This window comes from Acipenser ruthenus, chromosome 5 (assembly GCF_902713425.1).
Source record: "Acipenser ruthenus chromosome 5, fAciRut3.2 maternal haplotype, whole genome shotgun sequence".
NCBI classification, from domain to species: Eukaryota; Metazoa; Chordata; class Actinopteri; order Acipenseriformes; family Acipenseridae; genus Acipenser; species Acipenser ruthenus.
In genome coordinates this window covers 82171984-82197603 of record NC_081193.1, presented here as the reverse complement: position 1 = coordinate 82197603, position 25620 = coordinate 82171984, and the positions used below count along the sequence as shown (strand labels likewise).

The 25620-nt window shown below is 36.9% G+C and overlaps 1 protein-coding gene across 4 annotated transcripts in view; it reads left to right on the top strand.

Annotated features, from left to right (window-relative positions):
• The window catches only part of LOC117402639 (glutamate receptor ionotropic, kainate 2), a 211012-nt gene that overhangs the window by 47905 nt on the left and 137487 nt on the right, over positions 1-25620 (top strand). For 3 of the 4 annotated variants that reach the window (XR_009328750.1, XM_034003986.3, XM_059024630.1), the window contains exons 3-5: positions 15799-15966; positions 18289-18546; positions 23843-24024. Coding sequence is in view for 3 of the 4 variants with exons in the window: in XM_034003986.3 (XP_033859877.1) it covers positions 15799-15966; positions 18289-18546; positions 23843-24024 (608 nt within the window). In the remaining variant the exon portion in view is untranslated. Of the gene's footprint in view, positions 1-15798; positions 15967-18269; positions 18547-23842; positions 24025-25620 lie in introns of those variants that run through there. The other variant, XM_059024631.1, reaches the window with a different exon arrangement.

The window sequence follows — 25620 nt, the reverse complement described above, 5'->3', positions numbered from 1 at the left end:
TTTGAGGTGATGTTGAAGTTTCTGTCCTAACTCATCCAGGCATGCTGAATGGGGATTAGGTCAGTTGAAAACACATACCAGGGCAACACATGCCTTCGTCTCATCTATTGGAAACCCCGCGTGACATGAACAACACAACATGTTGACTTAATTATGCATTGCCAAAAAATTACAATTTCTTTGACTTCTTCTGTGGGTTCATTTTTCTATTTACAGTATCTGGTCCAGAGAGCCAGAGCTGTGTAATATGTAGTTTCCTGTGAAAATTTTACAGTTTAACTTTGTGAGATGTTTGTTAGAAATAAAAGTGCATTCTCAAAATGACCCCCACCCACCCACCCACTTTTTGAAAGGCTACGGCGCCATTGATCTGGTCTGTGCTTTCCCTTGTTGGTGCTTTATTGCCATTGACTTAAGAAACTGTGCCAACCTTTCATTTGCTTGGTGCCTGTCTCCTGTTATTACAGGCATTTCAGTATTAAATCAAATGGCAAGATACTTAATTAAACTAGCTAGCAATAGACTAGACAAGTTTGGTGGGGTTTATTCAGTTGATATTAAAGATATGGCAGATCTAAATAATGCTGTCATTTGAATCAAAATGACATTTACTAGTGTTTTACATTTTTCCTGACAGAAAACAGACCGGAAATGCATATGCACTGTTGTATGTTTGATTTTCATATCTTGCACACAGAGCCCATTTTAAACAAATATTGTGAATCTCTCAATTGTCTCAAGAGTGGTCACTTAGAAATGTGTTGAAGCTTTATTCAACCTTGCATGACCTATGCGGGCAGTTACTAAATCTCGATAATCAATGAAAAGCTCATATAGTACCAACATTTCATGACCATATTATACCCCATACCTGGTGTATCAATTTAGCTGTAAACTGAAATACACTCTATCAAGGAATACTGTGCTATAAACATCTTTCCCTTAACCCTTATTACTGTACTCTTTCAAGTGCTGTAACCCCAACCCCATTGCAATTACAGTAGTGCTTTGCCAAACAAATTAGAAGCATGCTCATAGAACACTAAATCCCCTGCCACCAAGTAATCACATGCTTTCTAATAGGTGATCATTTAACTGCATGCATATAACTCCTAACATATGATTGCTTTCCAATGTGAAAAAAATGAACTTATCTGAAAAATGCACTGTAATTGATTCATTTGGTAAATACAGTATATTTTTCACAAAATGTATGACATTTTTGTTCATATGCAGAGTTCAACAGTGGATCAGCCTGTAAAAACACAACTGCATGGAGTGCAGAATGAGTCATGCAAGTGTGGTTTGGGAAGCAAATAGGTTGGGTATAGTTCACCCCATCACACAAGATAATCAAAGAAGCCAGACGAAGACTAGCCCTGCTGGGCCTCACCTCCAAAATTAAATGAATAAATAGATAAATCCAAAATACAATAAACAGCTCAGTCATTTAATTTAGTCGCACGATTGCTTTGATGAGGGCTGAGGTTAAAATGTAAGCATGTGTCTAAATAGCCCCTCCTTCGTGTGCTGTGCTCTTTTAATTTCCAAAACATTACTGACGCAAAAGCTCCCTTAAGGGACATGACGTCTCATTGTTAAATAGACTTCACAGCCAATTAAATAATGTAGGTCTTGTGTTGAACAACTATGAGCTTGATAGCAATATCTCTACAACACAACTCTAGCTAACCGCTGTGCTCTTTTCTGAAATGATATTCAATGAATACCTCTTTCTAAGCAATAATCCTTCCTTACTTGCACACAAGTCTCAGAGCAAAAACTACTGTATTTTTTATCTGTAGTTATCAAGAAAAGCAACACAAATATGCAAAAGCATAAAAAATGCTTTACATGTTATTTTATAAATGGGGTTTTTCATGAACAAGGGTGAGCTGATCAATCAGTATCCAGTCAGTGTTTAAGAGCATTTTAGAGAATTTGGGAATTACCTTGGATTGCATGAATCATCTATCTTTGGTTATCTCAGGATTACCCCTAAAAATAAGTGGTTGATGCAATTTAGATGGATTACTTGATGAATGCCATAGAAAAAAAAAGATCTATCCCGATAGGCGATTCAAATGAACCACCTAGTTACAATTGGAGCACCATGCTTCCTTGACATATAGTCTAGGGGTACTATAAGACTGGGTTTTAAATGGTCATTTGTTCTGGCAAATGTTGTGCCACACAATGTCTTCCAGCAAGTTGCTGTTGTTATAAATGCAGTTGTAACTTGTTTGATAAGGTGAACTCTGTGCTTCAGTTCAGCTGTGCAACTAGGCCTGTAGCAAGTGGTGTAATATGTAGCGGTAAAAGACATTCTGCAGATCAGGGCTCTGTAGAATTATCAGTGAGTTGTAGAAGATTGTAAACTGACCCTTTACTGTATGTAACTTGTTTTATTTATATAAAGACATATGTTGTTTCTCTTTTCCCCTACTCAGATTTTCAGTTATCTGTCAAGGGTGAGTCATCTGTATTTGCTTTATTTTCTGAGGAGTTGTGAAATGTAATTTCGCACCTGAAGACACAGAATGGGTCTATTGTGAATACTGTTGGCACTGGAATACAATGACAAAAGTATTAAATTTGGTTTATAAATGAGAGATGTGTGATTAAATGTAGGACCCCACCATGTTTTGTTCTTTTTAAATTAAAAATCCATTTTTGAGCCTCAGAAGAAATGTGCTGTTAAAGGACAGTAAACCTTTGTATGCTTTGAAGCAAATCTGTATTCCAAAGTAACCACAGAGCATAATTTAAAGTGGTGTAGAGCGGGAGAGAGAGAGAGAGAGAGAGAGAGAGAGAGAGAGCGAGAGAGAGAGAGAGAGAGAGGAGAGAGAGAGAGGAGAGAGAGAGCGAGAGAGAGAGAGAGAGAGAGAGCGAGAGAGAGAGAGAGAGAGAGAGAGAGAGCGAGAGAGAGAGAGAGAGAGAGAGCGAGAGAGAGAGAGAGAGAGAGAGCGAGAGAGAGAGAGAGAGAGCGAGAGAGAGAGAGAGAGAGACAGAGAGAGAGAGAGAGAGAGAGAGAGAGAGCGAGAGAGAGAGAGAGAGAGAGAGAGAGAGAGAGAGAGAGAGAGAGGATTAAAAAACAGGATAAGTGCAGTGCTTCAGGGTAAACGTGTTAGTCAGATTTTATTTTCATCAATTCTGAACTAAACTGCATAAGCAAATGAATGGAGATGATTCTGACTGCATGACCATGACCATAACCATAACCACCCATAAGAACACAAGAGCTAAAACAACATGTTGACCACCTAGACCATTAGTAATATACAATACTGCATCTGGGTCATTTAACATGAAGAGGTACAGGAAGAATCCTCTTAAAAGAATCAGTGTTGGCAAGGTTTTGAAAGCTAAAAATGTAGTTGCAGTAAGAAAGCATCACAGAAAGGAAAGAAAGGTTAAGACTAATATGTTCCCAGGACAAAGCACACAATGCCATGTGACTAGACCAGCCCTTTAAGAGGCCAGTCCTTTACCAGTTAAAGCAATGATTGGGTCCAAGGCAAATCAGTGAACTGGCATACACTTTAAATCCTATATTCATACCATATAGCATCTTTTATTTCTTCTGTTTTCTTCCATACTCGCTATCAATAATGTTCAATAGATTGATAGTTGATATAAAACGGTACAGGTATCTTGGATTTGGAGGTTTAGTTTGTTTTTCGTGATTAAATGTTGCTTTAACATGTGTGGGGTAGATTATAGAGTGGAGACAGATAGGACTGAGCCTATACCCTCTATAAGTTACCACTGGATGAGACAGTGTAGTCCAACAGCCTAAGGACAGGCTAAAAAACTACACTTCCCAGCAGGTGTTGCGAGTTCCAGGGAATCCAGAACATCTGTGGTTTATTAGCAGGTATATTTAAAGGCCCTGAATCCACTATTTTCGACTTCAGAAATATGGAAACTAGTTCACGGGCTCATACAAGTCGCGGTGGCACAGCAAGAAGCTACAAGCGGTGACCCGAGTACAAGAAGAAGCACAGCTGGAAGCTACTTGTGCTCAACAAGAGGCTACTCGGGTACAGCAGGAGACCAACTAGCTCCTGCAAGAACAGCTGCGCACTACACAATGCAGCGGGAAATTCAAGCACCGACAGAAAAACTCAATGCTGTCACCAGCAATGTACAGCGTGAGTCCCATCCCATCCGTGCCAGTCATTACCTACAGAAGATAACCAGTTCGGATGACGTGGAGGCATATCTGAAAGCATATGAGTGAACAGTGGAGAGAGAAGAATGGCCAGTTACCCAGTGGGCAGGACTGTTGGCACCATTGCTGAGCGAGGATACACAAAAGGCATGTTACGACTTGGACCCCAATCAAGCTAACGATTACCAACAGCTGAAAATGGAGATCCTGGCGCAGCTTAGCGTCACGACAGTGGTTCGGGCACAAAGGTTCCACGGCTGGGCATTTTCACCGGATAAAGCCCCCTGCTCTCAAATGTTCGACCTGGTCCACCTTGCCAGAAAGTGGTTACAGCCGGAGTTCCAATCAGCTGCTGAGGTCATACAACAGGTTGTAATGCATCAATTCCTGAGGGGTCTTCTACCTGCTTTAAGGAGACGGGTCAGACAGGGTGACCCCACCAACGTTGACCAGCTGATTGCCATCGTGGAGCGGTACATGACAAATACTGAGTTACTATGGCCTGCAGCACCAGAGCGACCCTAAACCCCAAACCCCGAAGGATCAGAGGGAGCAGAAGAGCAGTGAGAAGCTGTGAAGGGACTTGGGGACATTGGGGAAAATAAATTATGCAATAGTGTAGAAAGAGTGTCTGCTATAAAGTGGGCTGTAGAAGCCCTAAAATATTATCTCCTAGGAAGATGTTTTAAACTGCTCACAGATCATGCTCCCCTAACCTGGATGCATCAAAACAAAGAAAAGAATGCCAGAGTAACCAGGTGGTTTTTGAGCCTACAGGTTTTTAATTGTTCGAGCACAGGGCAGGCAAGAACCATGGTAATGCCAATGGTCTTTCCCACGTGCACGCACTGCTCACCAGGGTCGCTCACCCTGATGGGTCTGAGCTGGAGGGGAGGATATGTGGTAAAGTGTGTGATAGAGTTATAGAGGGGAGATGAGTAGCATGGAGCCTATACCCTCTATAACCACTGGATGAGACTGTGTAGTCCAACAGCCTAAGGACAGGGTACATGTTCACTGCAAGGACATTTTGTCACTTGATGACCTTCGACACTGCGCGTTGGCGCATGCAAATTTTGATCACCTCGAGTGAAAGCCGTATGTGCAGTTGAAAGTGAATTTCATAGTTTTTTTTGTGATCAAATTTTTATTTGAGAAATGAGACAAATACATAATACAAAAAAACAGAACAAAAGAACATTCCCATTTTCTCCCCATGCCTCCCTCCCCATCCCACTCCCTCTCCCCTCTTCCCTGGTGGCTACCCCCCACCACCCCACATAGGACCCCGAAAATCTGTATCAGATATTAACAACTGAGGGCTAATTGATCAATGATTTAATGGTATCTCCAGCTGCTCCCCAGGTCTGTACAGTCCCCTCCCCGGCCCCATAAACCAGAGCGATAGAAAGCTCCATATAAATGATGTTGAGGAATGCAAGGGACCACTGGCGCCAGGGCAGGGAATGCAGAGGCTGCCAGCATAGGGCTAACGTTTTATTTTTTGCAGCCAAATCCGTTTTCGTTGCAGCGACAGATCAAGTGAAGAATCATCGTTCAGCAACAGGGCCAAAGGGGAGCAAGGAATGACTTTCCCAAGCATAGTGGATAAAGTTGAGCAAACTCGATCCCAGAATATAGCCACATCCGGACACTCCCAAATCATATGAAAAAAGGTGCCCATGGCTCCCTGGGGACAAAGCACACACAACGGGGTATCAGTGAGTTTCATTCAGAATCGTCTCTGAGGAGTTAGGTATATTCTATGAATAAAATTTAAATGGTTCAGCTGCTGAGTAGGGTTTTTAGAAGCACAGCATAGATTATCCCAAACAATTTCCTAACAAATGTCTTCATTTGCAGAAGGTATGTCCCTATTCCATATAGTATTAATCATCAATGGTTTATACAAGGCTCTTAATAAGTGAGTGCAAAGTGTGGACACGCCCTTTTGTTTTACCACCTGTGTTCAGCATATCATGTAAATTATAAGATGGAAACTCTGTCCCCCAGGGAACAGGTATCTGGAAGATTATAACAAAGCTGTAAATCCTGAAATGTGCATAGGTAGTTGTCTTTAGTAATGTCTGCTAGAGTATGAACCCCCTATCACTCCATTGAGGGACAGAAAAAGGGCGTCCATCTGATAAGAGCACATTATTATGAAAGATAGGCGAGTGAGGAAAACACTTGTTCGAAATGTAGTATGCTTTTCCACCAAACGCCACACTGTGATCAAATAAGAAATTATGGGTCCAAATGTAATTTGCATTGTTTAAGGGGAATGCTAGAATAAACCAAGTCTTGTAGTCTAACAGGAGATACTAAGTTTTTTTTTAATTGTCGCCACGATACAAGAGTATTAGCATCAAACCAGACTGTAATCGGTCGCAACACAAAAGACCAGAAGTAAAATTTGAAATATGGTAAAGACAGTCCTCCTGAGGATTTTTCACGATGTAATGTATGAAATTGAATGCGTGTCCGCTTCCCTCTCCACAGAAATTCGGAGATCCCTGAGTGCAATTTGTCCCAATAACCCACCGGGGGAGGGAGTGGAGCCCTGTGTATAAGGAACTCTGCATGCCGTCTAAGTAAAAGATCGAGGTCCTTCCTCCTAATATCCAATTCGAGCGCAATGATTATCCTTATTCAGATGAATGGATACTTTTTATAAAATTGGAGTGTTGGCGCTAGACTAGAGAATGCATGTTTAAATGTTATATTGCAGGTCTAAAATTAATATTATGTTTACTTATCTTATGTCTTGTCATGAGCAGGTACTCTAATCCCTTTCAAAATAAATACAATGCATTTACCATCCACAAAGCTCAGTATTTAAAACACTGCTTCTTTTTTTTTTTTGAAAACCAAGCATTCAGATCAATGGAAGACCTTGTCAAAAAGAATCCATATACTTAAGTTGACTAAAATGGAAAAATGTGACATTTCAAAATCTAACATGAAATACAGTTAAGACCAGAAAATTATGTTTCAATCCTAAAATTCTTGGTGCAAAACCTTTGGACATAGCTGTACAATATTATGCACTTATCCAGTTAAAAGTAGATTATTATGCCAACTAATTGTACTAATCAATGGATGAATTAAAAAAAATAAATCAGTTTACAGCTAACTGAGCTACTGTAATTGCTAACTATAACAATATCTGAGGAGGCAAAGTAATGGTACTCCTGAGCACTTTTCCTGCCAAATACCATATTATTATAACACCTACTAATTATGTACTGTTAAGGACATTTGGAAAAAGATAATGATTGCATCTCCAACAAAAGTATAATTATATATATATATATATATATATATATATATATATATATATATATATATGTGTGTACTTGTTTTGCTTCAATTCAGAAAGAGGCACCTAGGTAAAGCAAGCTAAAGCTTTTTTTTTTTTTATTATTTTTATTTTATATTTTAACTTAACAATATGATGTGCAACCTGTTTTTGTGAGCCTTACTTAAAAGTGCATAGATCATAATTAGGGATGCGATTTTGTCACAGTAAAAATATGTAAAAATCATGGCACAGTCACTAAAAATAGACAATTTCACGGAATGATCATTGCTACAAAGATATGAACTTAAAAAATATATGTATTCATGTAATATACTGTAATATTTTAGTATTTGTAAAAGTAAACATATATGTAATGTATATAACAAGCATTTAATGTGTTTTCTTTTAACACATGCTTCTAGTCAAAGTAAACATAGACTTTTAAAAAAAGTACCTTTTAAAAAAACAACCTTTTAATTTTAACATGTATACCTTGTCTGATGTAAATAAATAAATAAAAATAATTGATCTGAACACAAATGTAGTTTTTTTTAAAAATAAATGTTTGTGTGTAAATTGAGAATTTTACAATATCCCTTTCATTAATGTCTATTTAAACACATCTGTGCTTTTAGTATAAAAAGATTATAGAAGGGTCGTTCTGCATTGCACTGTCACCTCACCTCAGGGGAATGACTACAAATTGGGGTTCATGCTTCTCCAGAACTGTAAACCGTCCTCCCTTTAGGTTTTGCATGATCAAGTGTATGCTGGGGTGTATTTTCTGCACAAAAGGCTTTCGGGCAATTTTAAGTTTGTTTCTCCTTAAAGCTGCTTTCTCCACTTTCATGGAATTGTTTGGAATATTACTCTGCTAGTTGCTTAGAACTTAATTTTGCCACATTTTGTATAGTTCTGTGTAAGTATTCACCTTTATTTGAAATTAAGTTTGCACCGAAAGCAATTCAAAAGATGGGAACTGCTCCTTTTTCTTATTTTCACACTGTGGAAACAAACGTCAAAATTCATGGATTCTGTCACCGCTGTGACCACTGTGACAAAATCACACCCCTAATCATAATAGGTATAAAGATTTGTTTGATCTGTTTGGCATCATTTTATCAGGTTTTTCAAAGTCACTTAAGAAGGGTCACCATTTAAATCTGGACCTCAATTCAAATTATTTAAATATTGCCTTTATCTAAAAATAACATTTCGTATGTATTACACTTTTCCGGTTTTTTGGTAAGAGCTACCAACAGCATAGAACAGGTGAAGGAATATCAAACTTTATTTAAACGGCTGATTTCACAGACCACAATTAGCACTAATCCTGGACTGCCTAATGCGACTTTAGGTAAGGTCATCCAAGACTAGTGATAATTGGTGTCAGTGAAGCCAGTTCCTTTTTTTAAAAAAAAATAACTAATGAGTTCAAAACTAATCTTGGTCCTATATTGAAGATAGTAAGTTTAACTGTGGTATAACACCAGTCATTATATGTTGCAGGTATTTCAGGAGAGTGAGCTTGTCTGGTTCCCACTACATATAGAATATTGTAGCCGTAGGCTTTACCAAACACACTATATTTTAGCTAAAACCATATTAAAAATATGAATTCTACCATTAACACCTTTAAAAAGTACTTTGGACCTGCCATTGTTTCCATGGCAATTTGTCCTTGGCAGCCATGCGCTTTGGTCACCCTCGGCGTTTCGAGACATGCATTATGATGCTGATTTGTGAAAGTTGCAGATATTGACATGCAAAAACAATAGCATGTTGTGGTTTTCTGCTGCTTTGATAGCCCTGAGACTATTGTGTAACAGTGATATTTTAAACATTTGGTACTGCCATTGTATACAAGTGTAACAGGAGGAAGGAAGTATTACATGTGTGGGTCGTTACTGAATAATAACGAGTCAGACACAGAGCATTGGGTGCTGACACGCTGCACAGGTGCGCAGATTTATTTAACACACAGGTGCACAAAAAAACAAAGCTAAAAAATGTTGCCACACAAGGAGAGCGCTAGTCTCACTAAACGAGATGTCCTCCTCCAGTAAGGTGACCATATGGCTCTGTGTTCAGCGGGACAGTTTGGGATAGTTCAGGCTTTTCTCAATCACAACCCAATGCATTCTGGTAAGTGTAGTCCTGCTTTTCTTAAAGGTAAGAATGGTACCTGAGACAGGTAAAACGTACCTGAATGCATTGGGTTGTGAGTTGAAAAGCCTGAACTATCCCAAACTGTCCCACTGAACACGGAGCCATATGGTGACCTTACACTCCAGGACCTTCTACATTACGAAACCCTCTCTATATTGGTTGGGATCAACATCCCCTAAACTAACCTACTGCTGTTGCTCCTGAAATCCCGGCCTGCCAGTGACTCCAGGTCTTTACGACAGTCCTGGCTGGGCAGAGCCTTCATAGTAGAGCCCCGTGTTTTTCACAAATACAAAATAGCACAAAATAAAATGAAATGCAACCTATAAAACGAAATAAAACGACATGCAAAAATAAAACGAAATAAAACAAAATATCATTATAAAGCAAGCATAGTGTAGCATTTCAGCAGGAGACAGAAAATGAAAGATGCTTTCTTTCCAAAGGCCTTTTATTCAGCAGGCCTTTCTCGCGCACGTAGTCAGCTACTCAGGTTACAAGACCAACAACAACACCACAGAATTAGTCGCGGTTGGAATTTGAGAGTCATGGGTTGGAATTTGCATAAACGCCATTCTCTAACATGGGTTGCGCTTGTTTTGGTCTTGTTTGGTCTTGTTTTGAAGAAAGTGGTCGCTATTTTTCAGTCAGAAATCTGGCAACCCTGATAGGATTACACAGACAGAGGTAAACAAACAGGTATATACTGTTATATACCTCCACAAGCTTGAAATACAAACAAAAATAAATATTTTCAGGAGTCCCTGCACTGTGCTTGCATACAATGGCGAACAGGGATAACAGAAACGGTAGGTAATTGGACTGATGAAGTTGGCAAATTACTGGGGGTCCAGGGTCCGGCTCAGGTTTTAGGTAAACAAAGTTGTGTATATATTTTGACACAGAAATGAGGCAGTATTCTATTACTGTGCTACAGTCAGTGTATAGAGATTATTAACTCCAAGTGAGATGCAGAGAGACTTTTAGGATACAGACACAGCATAGGTAAGTATTAACATTGTCTGAGGTATAGATACACTGAAGGCTTTTTGTCAAAACGTTTATTTACAATGCTCACTATTTAGCAACCGCACAACACATGCACTTTTTTTTTATTTTTTTATAAAAGTTTATTTTACAAACATGTAACTACTGTAGGTCAAATTAAATAGTGTTTCTAAAATTCCATTACTAATTATTTATCATATTCTATACATTTCTCAAAGAATCCCTTCGGCCTGAGTCATTCTTTGCTGGAAAAAAAGGTCACTCACTCACAGTACCTTTGAAACAAAGATGTTTCCATGGAAACTTGAAAGTGCTGACTTCTGTACGCAATGCCTCAAGGTGCTGTAATGAAGTGTAGTTCCACAGATCACCAGTGAAAAGTAAATGGACTGGAATGTAGTAGACCTACTACAGTTGAAAATGCAACTCTCAAAAGCATTGTGCTAGCACATAGAGCACAGCATAATTATACCTGGGTTGGAACTTTCCTGAACTAACCTTGTAACAGAAAAGTGGTGGTACTGAGTACTGGAGAGTACAGGCCTGTTTCAAGCACTGATACATTGTTGGGAAACACTTTGTTTTCAATTAAAAATATGGGTTATCAAAACATGGTTATCAATTGATTGCCACCAAGATTCCATTATAATTAGAAAAGGTCTCTTTGTAGGGTATCAGCTATAACAGTCAGAGGTGGAATGACTTGAGATGCAGGATTAGGACTTTGTGTAAATCTTTTGGATCAGTTAAATGGTCTTTTGAGGATTAAATACAGTAGATAGCAGTACCATGGACAGTGATAATGTTTGGCAGACAGGGCTATCACACATGGTATTCCTAAACCATTGGCCTGTTTAATTTTGAAATTATGATTGTGTTATTAAATACTTATTTTAACTGCTGCAGAGTTGCTACGGCTTCAATTAATTGAAGAAGAAGAAAAAAAATAGTCCTGGTTGTTCACTCTGGAAATCTGGTAACCCTAACAATAACAATACATCTAAAATCTGTTTCTCATACAGTATATCTTACCATACAAAAAGCTTATTTTAAACAAAAACAATAAGCTAGATTGAAAAACCCTGCCCGTCTCACAATACTACTCAGTTTTTATAGCGAAATTGGATTAGAAAACTAACTAGACCTACAAGAATACAATTTTGTTTGACACAAATATGTATTTTTCAATATAAATAGTAAACACACGTATGTGTTTGGAGGACTTCTATAGGAAGATGGAATGCTATGAAATTGTTTCATTAACCACCAGACCACACTGGAGGTCCCTGATTCAAATTCTGGCTCAGCCATTGACTCATTGTGTGTGAACCTGAGCAAGTCACTTAACCTCCTTGTGCTCCATCTTTCGGGTGAGACATTGTTGTAAGTGACTGCAGCTTATGCATAGTTAACACACCCTAGTCTCTGTAAGTTGCCTTGGATAAAGGCGTCTGCTAAATAAACAAATAATAATAAAATAATGTAAAGCTAAGTACTACCTGCTTTCTGTGTGACAGTGATCGATATAGGAAAGAATAATAATGTGTTTTTTTTTACTGCAAGAACTCGGTCACATCAGAATCCAAACCATGCAGTGTAGGCTACAAACCTGATGTATATGTTTTGCAACCAGTAAGTAGCCTATACTGTTAACAATGCAATTTTATGCATGCGTTACAAATAACAACATTTTTAAATTACCTAATTATTGGATAATTAAACATAGACGTTTTTTATTATTACTATTGGTTTAAATACATGTTCCTGAACACATTAATAATGCTAGTAAATTAGACTGATAAAACCAATCTTATTCTTTGCTTGGTCTGAGGCACGTGGTCATTATGATGCCGGTAAGGGTCCATTAATGGCACCTTACAGCTTTATGAATCAGAAGTATAATATGTCAATAAGAAAATTGCTCTCCAAGGGCATGTTATTCTAACGTCGTGGTGAGTGCTGTTTTTTGACGGTAAATTACTTTTATGAATAACCAAATCAAATGTTAAAGACTTACTGGTATGATAAAGTGGACAGTACATTTTAAGCATATGGGCCACTGTTTTTAAAAGAAGAAAAGTCAATTTCATGAAAAAAAATAAACTCTTAAGAAATGTCCACAGTACAGAGTAATTTAGAAGTTACTGGACAAATAATTGGCACACAATTGCTATATAAATCTGGTCTAAGAAGCAAAAGAAGCTACCAGCACAATAATTAAGAATAATGAATAAAACATGTCAAAAATGTAGCTTTTTGCACTGCATGATAACATGATCTTACATTGTTTTGTGCACTTAAGCAGCTTTCATGCCAGCTTGTCAAGATTCTGTGACTTGTTTTTTTTTCAGAACTCTCACTTTTTCTTTGCAACTTGAACAAGTTGGTTACCCTATATGCTTTAGATAAACAAAAAGAGATTTATATTCAGCTGGGCTTTTGTTCTCAGTTAGGGCTGATTTTTGCAGAACAGTTTGTTTCCAGAGATATCAATTGCCCCAGGAAGCATCTGACTCCTTTTTTTTGTGTTTAAGGCTTCCGGCCTTAACAAGCTAGGTTCACAGACCAAAAAAATAATAATAATAAATACCAGCTGTGAAATTCTTTTTACCATCCAAAAAGTTGTCACTATAATTAACCAGCATTTTTTTCAAAGACTGGCTGTTTAAATAGTGACAATTTTATTTTTCAATTGAAGGCATTGACGGTAGCATCCTTTTTTTGTGCTTTTTTCTGAATCTGATGCAGTATACAAGCTTGTTCTTTCACTCTCATTCTGAATATAGAACAGCATGGCACCCAATACAAAAGGAGAACTAACTAGAGTTGTGTACTGAGTGCTTGTAGGTTGTCCTCTTTAAATTAATCAATGACGGCTGATTAAAAGCCTCACCAGACACCTGAGGCTCATTTTTTAATACGTCATAGCTGTTAATGCATAATCAATTTAAAATACACAGGATATGAATTATCAATCAAGCATGACAGGCCAACAGAACTGGCTGTAAAATGTGAATGGCATAATGATGGCCATGCGTTCGGCCACACATAAAAGTCTTCTACATTTAGTTACTTTATTTAAATGTGTTTATTGGCACAGACACAAGGCTGTATTTACTGAAACAAATAGCTTGCTATTCCTTTAATAAAAGCCAATGTTCAGTCACCACTAAAGGTGCTGAACAGGCTAGGTACAGAACCTACATATTGTTTTTGAAGCTATTTTGAACAATTGTTTGAGTACTTTTTTTTAATGTTTATCCAGGAAGTCCCATTGGGATTAAAATCTGTTTTACAAGAGAGACCTACCAAAGACGATAGTAATCACTAAATTTAGATCTGACGTCCTACTTTCCATTGCGGTCTCCTGTGGTTTTTTTAGTGATTTGTTTTCAATTTTGCCTGTGTTATTCTTTTTAAATTAAAAAGTTGAGTGTCGCCTCACCGTTGAAACCCATTTATCAATCTGAAGGATTCAAGATCACCATGTAACATCAAAACCCAATCGCAAACCCCAAGACAATAGCGGCTTTTTACCTGCTGAGCTAATAGCTCAGATGGCAGTACTGTGTTATTCTGACCCCTGACTGAATGAGATGAGATATGTGGATGTATAACCACAAATGCAAACAAGCCTTTTGCGTATTGGTTAAGATGCTCACTCCTGTGCTTTCAACATATTTTCAGATGTTCTGGGTCATTAATCAATGGAGGAATGCAACCCAAAACATTTCATACAGTATTTTCAGAAGCGTGTTGTAATGAGGAGGTGTGCCACATATTCATTGTCTACCATTGGACATGTCTTTTCAGCCTTAGTGTACCTATATCTTATCAGTTACTGTATATGTTTGAATATAAGTTTAGTAAATGATTGTGCATTTTTTCACTTTTTTTGGTCTCTTTTGTCTAATCTCACTTTTGTCTAAAGTCTTTTGTGGCTCAGTTATTCTTTGATTACACATCTTTTTTTCACTGATCCCTGCACTGGTTTTCTTGTTCAGCATGGTATGGTTGATCCAGTTATCTTAGATACAGGTGGCAGCCAGCCTGCACAGTTGTTTCCAAACTTTGTCTGACATTATTACCACAGACGTGACAAGTTACAACATATACTACACCGCTTATACAGTTTTTATTATGTTAGTTGTGGGCAGTTTTCCTTGCATTTCACCCTTCACTAGTGTTAGTTTCCTTAAACACTGTGTTTTTGTGACCCCTGCTGGGGGAGTATGGTATGAATCATTCTTGGTTAACCCATAGCCAGATCCTGCCAATCGCTGCGTTTAAAATAATGTATGTTTTGTGAACTTTACACTGCAGCCTTAATAAATTCATGCCAACAGAAACATGTTCATATCATTAAATGTAACCTTGGTTCAAATAAAAACATAAAAACATAAAAACAATATCCCTTTTTTATTGCGATTACTTTTTCAAACAGGAAATCCTAGATATACATTGTGCCACGCTACAGGATCAGGGTATTCAGAACACCTATTACAATTTGTCTTGCACATGTGATGGACCAGTGACCAGAAACACAATGCATGCACAGAGTAGTTTGATGTATGACTTGGACAGATTTCAATCCCAGCACCTCAATAAACACTTCTGGTTTATTATCTACCTCAATACCAGTGGTGATGTTGGTTTGTCACAGCTCAGTGTTGCTATTTGTGTGCCTTTTTTCTAGCTAACAGTAGCTCTGATGTTAAAATTGTAATGTGGATAGTGGTACATTGGAGACAATACTATTCAGATTACGCAGTCAATGCCATGTAAATATTGTGCGATAAGCGACAGAACGCATTTAACGGTGAAAAACATGGTACAAGCATTGCAAAGTGTAGTAATGCATACTGGCAGCATGGTAAAGCATAGGCAAGTGCAGTAATGAACAAAGAGATTTGCTTAAGTGTTGTAAAAAAAATCATAGCAAACTATGGAAAATGCAAAGTATAACCATGGGAAAAATATGTAAAAACTATAAAATTAGTGTAAGAAACTCCTCAGAACAATAAATAAACTGCTTCTACCGTTGCCCAGGTACTTTCTTATTTGCATTATGTTTGTTTTTATCATTCCTTCCAGACAACTTGCTTCAACGCAACTAACATTTTTCCATTTCTCTTTTTTTCAGGGGGTATTTTTGAATCTGTAGAATCTGGTCCTTCAGGAGCAGAGGAATTAGCCTTCAAATTTGCTTTAAATACAATCAACAGAAACAGGACACTACTGCCAAACACAACGCTAACATATGACATCCAAAGGATAAACATCTATGACAGTTTTGAAGCTTCTAGAAAAGGTATACGGTTTAATTTGTATGTATACTCTCTGCCATCACCCACTGCCTTCTTCCATCTAAATCATGGTCTGCCAATATAAACATAAACCTCTATATACTGTAAAGACAGCACAATTCAGAAAGTGGTTATGTCAAGATTAATTATCTTTTCAGAATGACAAAGTAAGGGTTATCAGCTTTTGTTGTGTCCTTTAAGTAAACATTATTACATAGCTGTATCCTGCACTGTTACACAGCGTGGCATTGTATCTGAAAATGGTTTGAGGGATTAAAGGGGTATGGCATTAAGACAGTTCAAAAGGTATTATTGACATATAATATGCTCTTATACTGTACATACCGTACTTGTATTTAACTTGATTATGATTAGTATTTTAAAGAAGCATTTTAAACATATTTGTAATACATCTACTTCCAAATAATAATAAAGCTTGAGAATAAGGATCTGTTCTACATGATATATATCATATACGTCATGTAATAATATATATTATAACAGGGGCCTTCCAGTCCAGGTGTAACTGGTAAAATGAATTAATTCAATTAAACCATTGAGAAGAGGGTTTGGAACAAAGGCAGACACAGTCAATTATAACATTTCTATATGTTGTAGCAAAAACAAAAGTGTAATGTCATTCTCATAATAAGTTATAGATTGTACAGTAGACTCAGTTTTAGCATATCACTAAACTAAAGTTTTAGTAACTCTTTGCTGAATTTACTGCTTGTTTTACTGCTGAATTCCCATTTGTGTAGATGTTATTTTTTATTTAATTTACTGCTATTTTCATGATTGAATTTCAATGCCCAGAGTGTGAAACCAGGTTAACATCTCTGTTGCTTTGTACACCCATAACACAGATACTTTAGTGTATGTAGACTTTAATAGAAGATGAAGAGAAAGCATTACATTGCCAGGTACTTTTGTACCCTGGACAAATTACTCCTGTATATGAGGAACAGACTCCCGAAGAGTAAGTTTAGGAATCCAGAACAATTGAACCACCTTACACACTAATCACGTCAATCCAGTGCTGACTGCCAACTTTGGCCCTACACCTTTTTGAGAGTCTTTCTAATGTTTTGTTAAATTAATGCAGGACCTAAATGGTGGTCAATGAAGATCACATTTTACTCGCAGTCATTTTTTCAGTGAATATCTGAATACTACTACTACTATACAATAATCATAAAATGACCTGGACATTTCCTGTATTCTGATTGGCTGCTGATATTCTAAAGCCATACTGTCACATTTGTGTTAGTTAAATTATGATGTATTTGTTTCTTGCAATCCCATTTGCCACCTTTCTGAAGAGCTTTTAGCTTATAGCATTTTATAGCTAAATCTAAGGGTGGGACTGAAAAAGACAAGATAATGCCCTCTGAGTAAAATGGAGGTATGGTGTCTTGGTTACTTGGTAACCTGATGGTTACAATTATGAGATAATGATGCAGTTATATGTCAATTACAGATAATTGCTCAGTCACTGCAGGCTACCTTTTAAATGAATTCTGGCAGAATTAAAATATTTAAATATAGATAATTAGTCAGTAAATGGAAAACAATTCAATTAAAGCAGTGAAGAAGTTACAGATTAATGATTATTATTAAAAGCAAATTGTTAAATAGTGTAGGGGCACCTTACCATGTTTTTTATTCAGGTCACCAAGACACTGGGATATTTTCTATCTAATAAGATAAGTGCCCTGTGAAAAACATACTGGTTTTGATTATTAATGCCCTTTCAATTATCTTGCTTATCCAGTAAGGGTAGAGTTCTCTAGCAGAAAGATACATGTCACCCAATATTATTTGAACACTGTGCCCTATTAACAAAACAAGGATATTTCTTTGGCTGTTTTTTGTACATAGTGTACATAGAATGAATTTCAAATGTTTTAATGTTTTTCAAACATGTGTTGTATGAGATATAGCATCTATGTTATTCAATGTTTCTTGTTTAATCTGAGTGGACACCCTTGTTGTGTTTAGGTTCTATATAGAAGGTTTTTTTTTATCATGAAATATCCATGGATAGTGGAAGTGGGAACCCCAAATTAGGAGTGTATGGGATCCATTTAGAACCCTTTATTTGAAACCCTCTAATTATGAAGAACCTAAACACAGAGGAATCTGTATAGGTTGTTTATAGAATGCCCAGGAACCCACATTTCCACAGGAATACCCTTTCCTAAAAGTGTTCAGAAGGTAAACAGGAATACTGCATCAGGTAATTAAGGTAATTGTGCTGAATAGTACCTGCTAGCACATTTGCTTTCTCTTCTCTCATCATTGACAGACTTCTATCTCCTCTTCAGCCTGTGATCAGCTCTCTCTGGGGGTGGCAGCCATCTTTGGTCCTTCACATAGTTCTTCAGCCAATGCTGTACAGTCCATCTGCAATGCACTGGGAGTTCCTCACATACAGACAAAATGGAAGCACCAAGTCTCAGACAACAGGGACTCTTTCTATGTCAGCCTTTATCCCGATTTCTCTTCACTCAGTCGAGCAATCCTGGACTTGGTCCACTTCTTCAAATGGAAAACGGTCACCATTGTATACGACGACAGCACAGGTAAAAGACCTTTCATACTTCTTTTTCAAATAAATGATATATGCTACATCAGGGATTGTATAAATGTCATCATTCATATTTGGTGTTACTGTACAACAAAGCAAAAAAAGTTATTCATGGTTTTCTAAAAGTCACTGCTACTGAGACATTAGATATGGCCTAATCTTATGCACATTAAGCTGAAATATGTTTATAGAGGCTTTATGCATGATAATGGGTCTCAATGCTATACATATTTTCCAGAGGGAACATAAGGAGGCTTATTACCTTTAGGAATTCTGTTTATACACCAGGCCAGTTTCATTAGTTTATGGTTAGATATTTTGAAGGACGTTATGTAGAAATATTTATTGGTAAATTGACAATTTTTTTTTTTTTAATTAAACATTTTGCATCTAATATCATATAGCATAGCACTGAACAATGTTTCCATACTTACTCATTTAGAACTTTAGGTACTGTATAACTTAAAGTTTGTAAAGTAGAAAACGGTACCATTGGATTTCAGTTGCCTGGCATTCTTTCAGCACCCAGACAGCTGAAGAGGAGTGCACACTTTATTATAGAAGCTGAAAGTAATATAACTTTTTTGTGTTTATTTATTATTATTAATTGTTTTTGCAAATGCTGAATTAGCCAACAGAGCCCACTTTCTATCTATCTGCCAAAATTGAATAGAAATGAAATCAATAGTTTTTATGTTTACTTAAAACAAAGCCATCTTCCCATACTGCAAATCCAGCAGCAGTTGAATGTGATTGAACACCATTGGAATGCATCCAAAGCAGTCATAATTGGAAACAGCAAACAGTTTGACAGAATTGTTTTCAATTTTACTTTGTCTAAAACAATATATGCCACATTGGTGTGTGTGTGTGTGTGTGTGTGTGTGTGTGTGTGTATATATATATACTAAATATACAGTACGTTATAATATTATACTGTTCTATGTAGTCTGTTTGAGTTAATTCTCCTTAGATATGTTTAATGACAGCTGCAGATAATACTAACTCTCCAGTTAGACCAACTTTTGCCTGCACCTCTTTTTAATTGTCTTGGACTTTTGCAAAAACTAGCATTTCAGTACTCGTTCTCAATGCCTCCCAAACCATAAGGGTTTGTTCCAGGAATGATTGATTGCTGATAGGATTGTGCCACCTGTAAGCTATTATGGTCAATTACATAAAGCTGTAGTTTATCTTATTTTTTTAAACCCAAGTCACGCTTGCGCAGTTTTTTCTGCATTGCCTCGCTGGTGAGCACCTATTGATAAGCTCAGTTGCCTTTGAGAGGAGTTAGGATTCCAATCCCTCAACAGAACACTACTATACAGTAACTTCACAGTCCATACTTTGAACCAACACACTTAACCCTTTAGTACCTATGGTAATTTTAGTGTTAACCTTACCATGCCACACAGTTTGTTGAAGAACAGCTCCGAAACTCATAAAAGCACCTTAACGCATACGTTTTTTTAAACACAGTATCTGAGTAACTGTAGTAAGAACCTCTCAGAGTGATTGCAAACATAATTACAATAGGTAAGATGACATTAAAATGAAAGTTGAAACTACAAATCAGTGGTTCAGGGGGCAGGAGCAATCGGCTTGCTATTTCAACCCTAGTTCAAGCACTTCTCCACACCTGTGCCCATTTTGCTCCTCCATCCTCCTCTCCGCCACCTCTACAACTGCATCTCCCTCTGGGAGGCAGCAAGGCAAGCTTCCCAGCCTTAAAGGCCTGTCAGAGTAGGACCTCTAGCCAAAAATGTAAGACAACCAGTAAACCAATCTATTCCATTACAGACATTCCTCCTGTTCAGTGAATGTGCTATAGATTGTAAGTCACATTTTTCTGTGTATCAAATTTTGTGAGCGTCTATCAAATGCTTTTGCATATCATTATCCAGATGGCTAAACATAAAAAGGTTTTTCAATCAGTATTACAGTTTTTCAGATTACAAAATAAAAATGCATGACTCACTAAGCTGATGATTATGTTCCTCATACTGCAATTGTTGTATTTAAAATGTATAAATGCACACTGGGAATAGACACCCACTTAGATTCTACAAAGCTCTCTTCACCAACTTTTCTATTTATAGGATACCGTTTATTAGTGAGCTGCTAGAGCAACACATGTAGGTAATTTGCTATTACTTTGGGGGTGGTTTCACCTTGGGGTGGTTTCATCATAAACAATTAATATAATGAATGTCCTTTAGAAGCAGGATTACAAATAAAGATGCGATTGTAAGTCAGTTTAACCACTTTTTTTACCCAGGGGAATAGAGGCAGTATATACTGTATATACAGTATATGTATATTAAATGAAAGCTTTTTTTTCTGTAGGCAGTGTTTTAATTATTCTGGTTTAGCAGAAGCCATGCATTTCTATATCTATATTTCATATATTGAGCACCAATTAGCCACTTGCTAGGTTAAATTGTAAGTACCTTCTTGTCAGTATGATTAGTTAACTCTACTCTAAAGCCTCTTTCACACTGGCACTCCTACCCGGGTTCTGGCACCTGGGTCACAATCCTGCATAGTTTGAAACCACACCCGGGTCACAGCGACCCACCTCAGGATGTGGGTCGACACCCTTTGACCCGGGTGGAGTGAGACAAAATGCTTGACGGACGTTCGTAAGCTGATGAAATAACAAACAGCCACGCCTGTAAGAAGGTTTCACTTCCGCAAGGAACATTTCTGTTTATTCTGTTTAGCGATATTTTTGTTGCTTGAGACACACTAGGCGCCAGATTGCAGCACAGATTAAGAAACATTTGCTCTAATCAACATTTGGGCCGACAGTTCAATCCAGAGAAGCTTGGATGGAAGCGTCCATAACAAACTGCTTCCGGGGCATTGATACAAGCATTGTGTATTTGCTTCTGTCACCCAGGTTGACCCAGCTTTATCAAAAGCAGTGTGAATTTGAGTAGCTGACCCGCATGACACCGGGTAGGTTCTGATCCTGGTAGAGCATGCCAGTGTGAAAGGGGCTTAACAAGTCATTTTATGTGATACATATGAGGACAAAAACCATAGCTTCACTTTGATTAATTGTATGAATAACCACAAAACAATGCACAAATTAATAGTAATTCAGTTCTAGTTACGTTACTGTGGTATTTTAACCGTGGAAATAGGTATCCTGCTGTTATACTGTAGTATCAATATGTAAGAACTTCACCTACCTAACTGTGACAACATCACGTCACAACAGATGAAAACTGAAGCATCATCCTTTCTTTTAGTTCTCTCTGGTAATTGTTGAACTCCAAATATATTACATTTTAAAACAAAGGCTATCCCTACTATGAGTAATATTTTGAAATAAATACCTAATTCTTCAGTATTCAATGTGATGTTCTGTTAGAACATGTGCAAAGGTTTTTTTTTTTATCAATTCAGCTTCAAAAATAGCTTAGCTGAGATTTCAGTTTTTATCAGTCAAATGGGTGTATATCCAATAGTGAACAGTATATATTTATCTCACCTAATGTAATCACAGCTAGGTGGGAAAAAGGAACCACTGTCAAATAATATTTTTGTCTACGACTGTAAGCCGCCCTGGATAAGGGTGTCTGCTAAGAAATAAATAAATAAAAATAATAATAATGATGATGATGATGATGATGATGATGATGATGATGATGATGATAATAATAATAATTCACTTCACTTCATCAAAATAGCTGTGAAATGTATAAGACATATATATTGTATTATACTGATAACAAGTATTTCCCATTTTTGTTTATAAAATGTTATCAACCCTCTAAAAATGGGTTTCCCACTGGTGACCATGTGCATTGTGTTTTGTTTTTACTAAGGGTCTAAGCCATAGTTATATGTCATGTTTGACAATCATCTACTTGATTATAAGGATCGGTAGTTTTTCCAGTCCAGTCAGGTTTGAAGTTACTTAGATAAGTAGTACCAGTAAGCAGTACATAGATGTTCTCGGAGTATCATCAGATAGCAAAGCATAACTGCTGCACTAATACATCTAGCAACCTCACGTACAACTAGTGGTGTTTTCTGAATGCTCGCTTGTGGAGAATACATTCATCACGCTTTTTTTTTTTTAAATAAAAAAGTAGTAGAGAACACTAAGCGAATCAATGAAAAACACAGTTTAGCAAGAGGATCAACTCAGGACAATAAATGAAATATCCTTTTAATACATTCATAGATGGTGCAGCACTTAGTGAAGGACATTGCTGCTGAGCATTCTATTTGTGTTGCAGTGATTTCTGGGGAAATGGTCCAATGCTTGCAAGTTTGCAGGTTTTTAGATATTGACATGCACCTGCAGCTGGCACTCAACGGGTTGAGGAGAACTATTTTAATGATCTGTAAATAACAACAAATAGGTCTCAAACTTACAGTTTTTAAAGAGACGTGTTATGGCAAATATAGTCATCGGAGAAATTTTCACTTTCCATGTCTTACTCTCTGGAAAGCTGTTACCTGTGCAGTAACCAGATCATGTTTTAAAATAAAATAAAAAAATACATGTTTACTTTAACATGTTTCTTTCATAACGGCCCATTTGAGCCCTGTATAAATAATTGAAGTGCACAGCAGGTAAGATGTGTGGAATTATTTTGTTAGCTACAATCACTGCAAACATGCTAATAATGACCTCTTTCCACCGTATTTGTATGGTAGTGATGAAATCACTCCTGGGAAGAACACCCCAGCAGGAAGAATAGAGAGATCAAAGAATATACCCCATTATCTAAATATGGAATAACACTGTCACTGGCTAATTGAATACATTACATTGACTGCGTTCAATAGTTGTATCCTTATAATAACTCAATCATTGTATGTTATGTACCAGTGGAAAGCACAATATCAAAACAGTTATAGCATTGCAATGGTATTTCTCATGTTTAAATCAAGGCATTCAAATAAATGGCTTATATTCCAAATAATCAAATTAATGTAACCATAGCTTAATTATTCAAATGGAATCACGTGATATGATTTAAGAAAAAAAGTCCTGTAGGTTTTTACAGATGGTTGTAAGAAATTGAGAGTTCCTGAACCCTAACCATGGCTGTGTAAACTGGCAGATAGTCCTTATTCTTTGGAGACCGCAAATTGTCACCACAGCTCAGAAGGTGCAGGGAGCTATGTATTATATTACCCTGTGTACTTGACTAGAGGGATTGAAGTCTGCAAATTGCAGATGTTGTGATAAGCCATTTCTTTACAAGGTCACGTATGTTTTTTTTTTTTTTTTACATTTGCTATCTTTCTTTTTTTAATCTCACAAGGTCTCATTCGATTACAAGAGCTCATCAAGGCCCCATCGCGCTACAACATTCGATTGAAAATCCGGCAGTTACCAGCGGACACAAAGGATGCCAAGCCTTTGCTGAAGGAAATGAAAAGAGGAAAAGAGTTCCATGTAATATTTGACTGTGGTCATGAAATGGCAGCTGGTATATTAAAGCAGGTGATTATTTGGAATTGTGTTTATGATGTTTGTTTATTTGTACCTTAACTTGCATGCCTATTGTACTGGAATAAAACCTTCATAGATTTGAATGTGAACAGACAACCTGATGTAACCCCAAAATTACATGTTCTTGCCACTGGCATACAAATATACCAGCAGTTCTATTATCACAGGTTTTAACAGTTGCTCTGTGGCATGATACTATACCATAAAGTGGGATTTAAGAAAAATGTGAAACTTCATTCATTGTGTTCAGTTATACAAAAGCAATATAAAAAAAGAAATGTGTTTCTATTCATCATGGTCAGTCAGAGCTTATTATTACAGCTCCCATCTACCTTTCAAGCAGCATCTGTGCAACAGACAGCCCAACGTTTGTACCATACCAACTTGTATTTGTCTATACTTCAGATATGGCCCCAGTATGCCCCCAGAATATCTATTTAAGGATGAGGTCAACACTGGTAAGGGAATGCATCTGTGTGAAATGCTAGAGACAAAATCAGTTGGTCAGTACTAAAATCAAACCAAAATCTTATTAGTAATATAATAAATACATTACAAATAGGCAGAAAAAACCTTACTTTTGCTATGTATTTTTGTAGCAAAAATGATTTGTGTAGCCATGACTATTTATACCAATGTACTGCTTCCTTCCCAATGGTTAGAAATAAACACACCGTACAGTGATGTGCACACACATCTGATTAGGAATACATTTATAGAAATAATAACAGGGTAAGTACCTGCTCTTACCTGGTAACACGGAAACGACCTTGTGAGAAACATTGTTACCTGATGTAATTACATGGTAACACCATTGCACAGGTAATTAATATGTAATTATACACTATTCCACCAGTATTTACCATGTAAGAAAACATTGGTAATTACCCAGTTATCGTGATATTACATAGTTATAAATGTCCTTGTAAGGACCAGGCTATAGTCGTGCTTCTCTATTTAGGAAAATGTGGGGGTATTAGAGTACTTCTATATGGTACCTTCTTTATCACAGGTTACAGTTCTCAACCGATAACTTTAGGGTTACAGTAATATAGTATATCTTCCCTAATTCCACCTGTCAATACCTTGCATTACTTTAATAAAGTGGCAATTACACCCTGTAATCTAAACTGTTACCAATATTTCTTTCAATACAGTAATTGCAAATGTGGGTCTGGATTAAACACCAGAAAGTGAGCAGTAAATGGCTTCACAGTACTTTCAAGTGCATCTATACCTTCTTATTACAAGGAATTACACTGCTTTTTTACGATGACTTATTAGAGGCAAGGATTCAGATAGTCATTAATGATAGGTGATCTTCATTATTTAACTTCCTTTTTTGCAATTGATAAAAGGCTCATAACTGCTTGGTTGAATCATGTTATTTTTAATATTTAAAAAAATGCCTTTGGGCAAGAAACATGAATGCTTTTAATTAAGTAATATTATAAAATACAATATCCATTTTTTTTCCCACGGCCTAATTGAAACTCACAATCTAAAAAGTATTTGAAATTAAGATTTACATTTCTTCAAATAAAATAAATTTAAAAAACACATTACCATTAAAAACAGAACTTGACT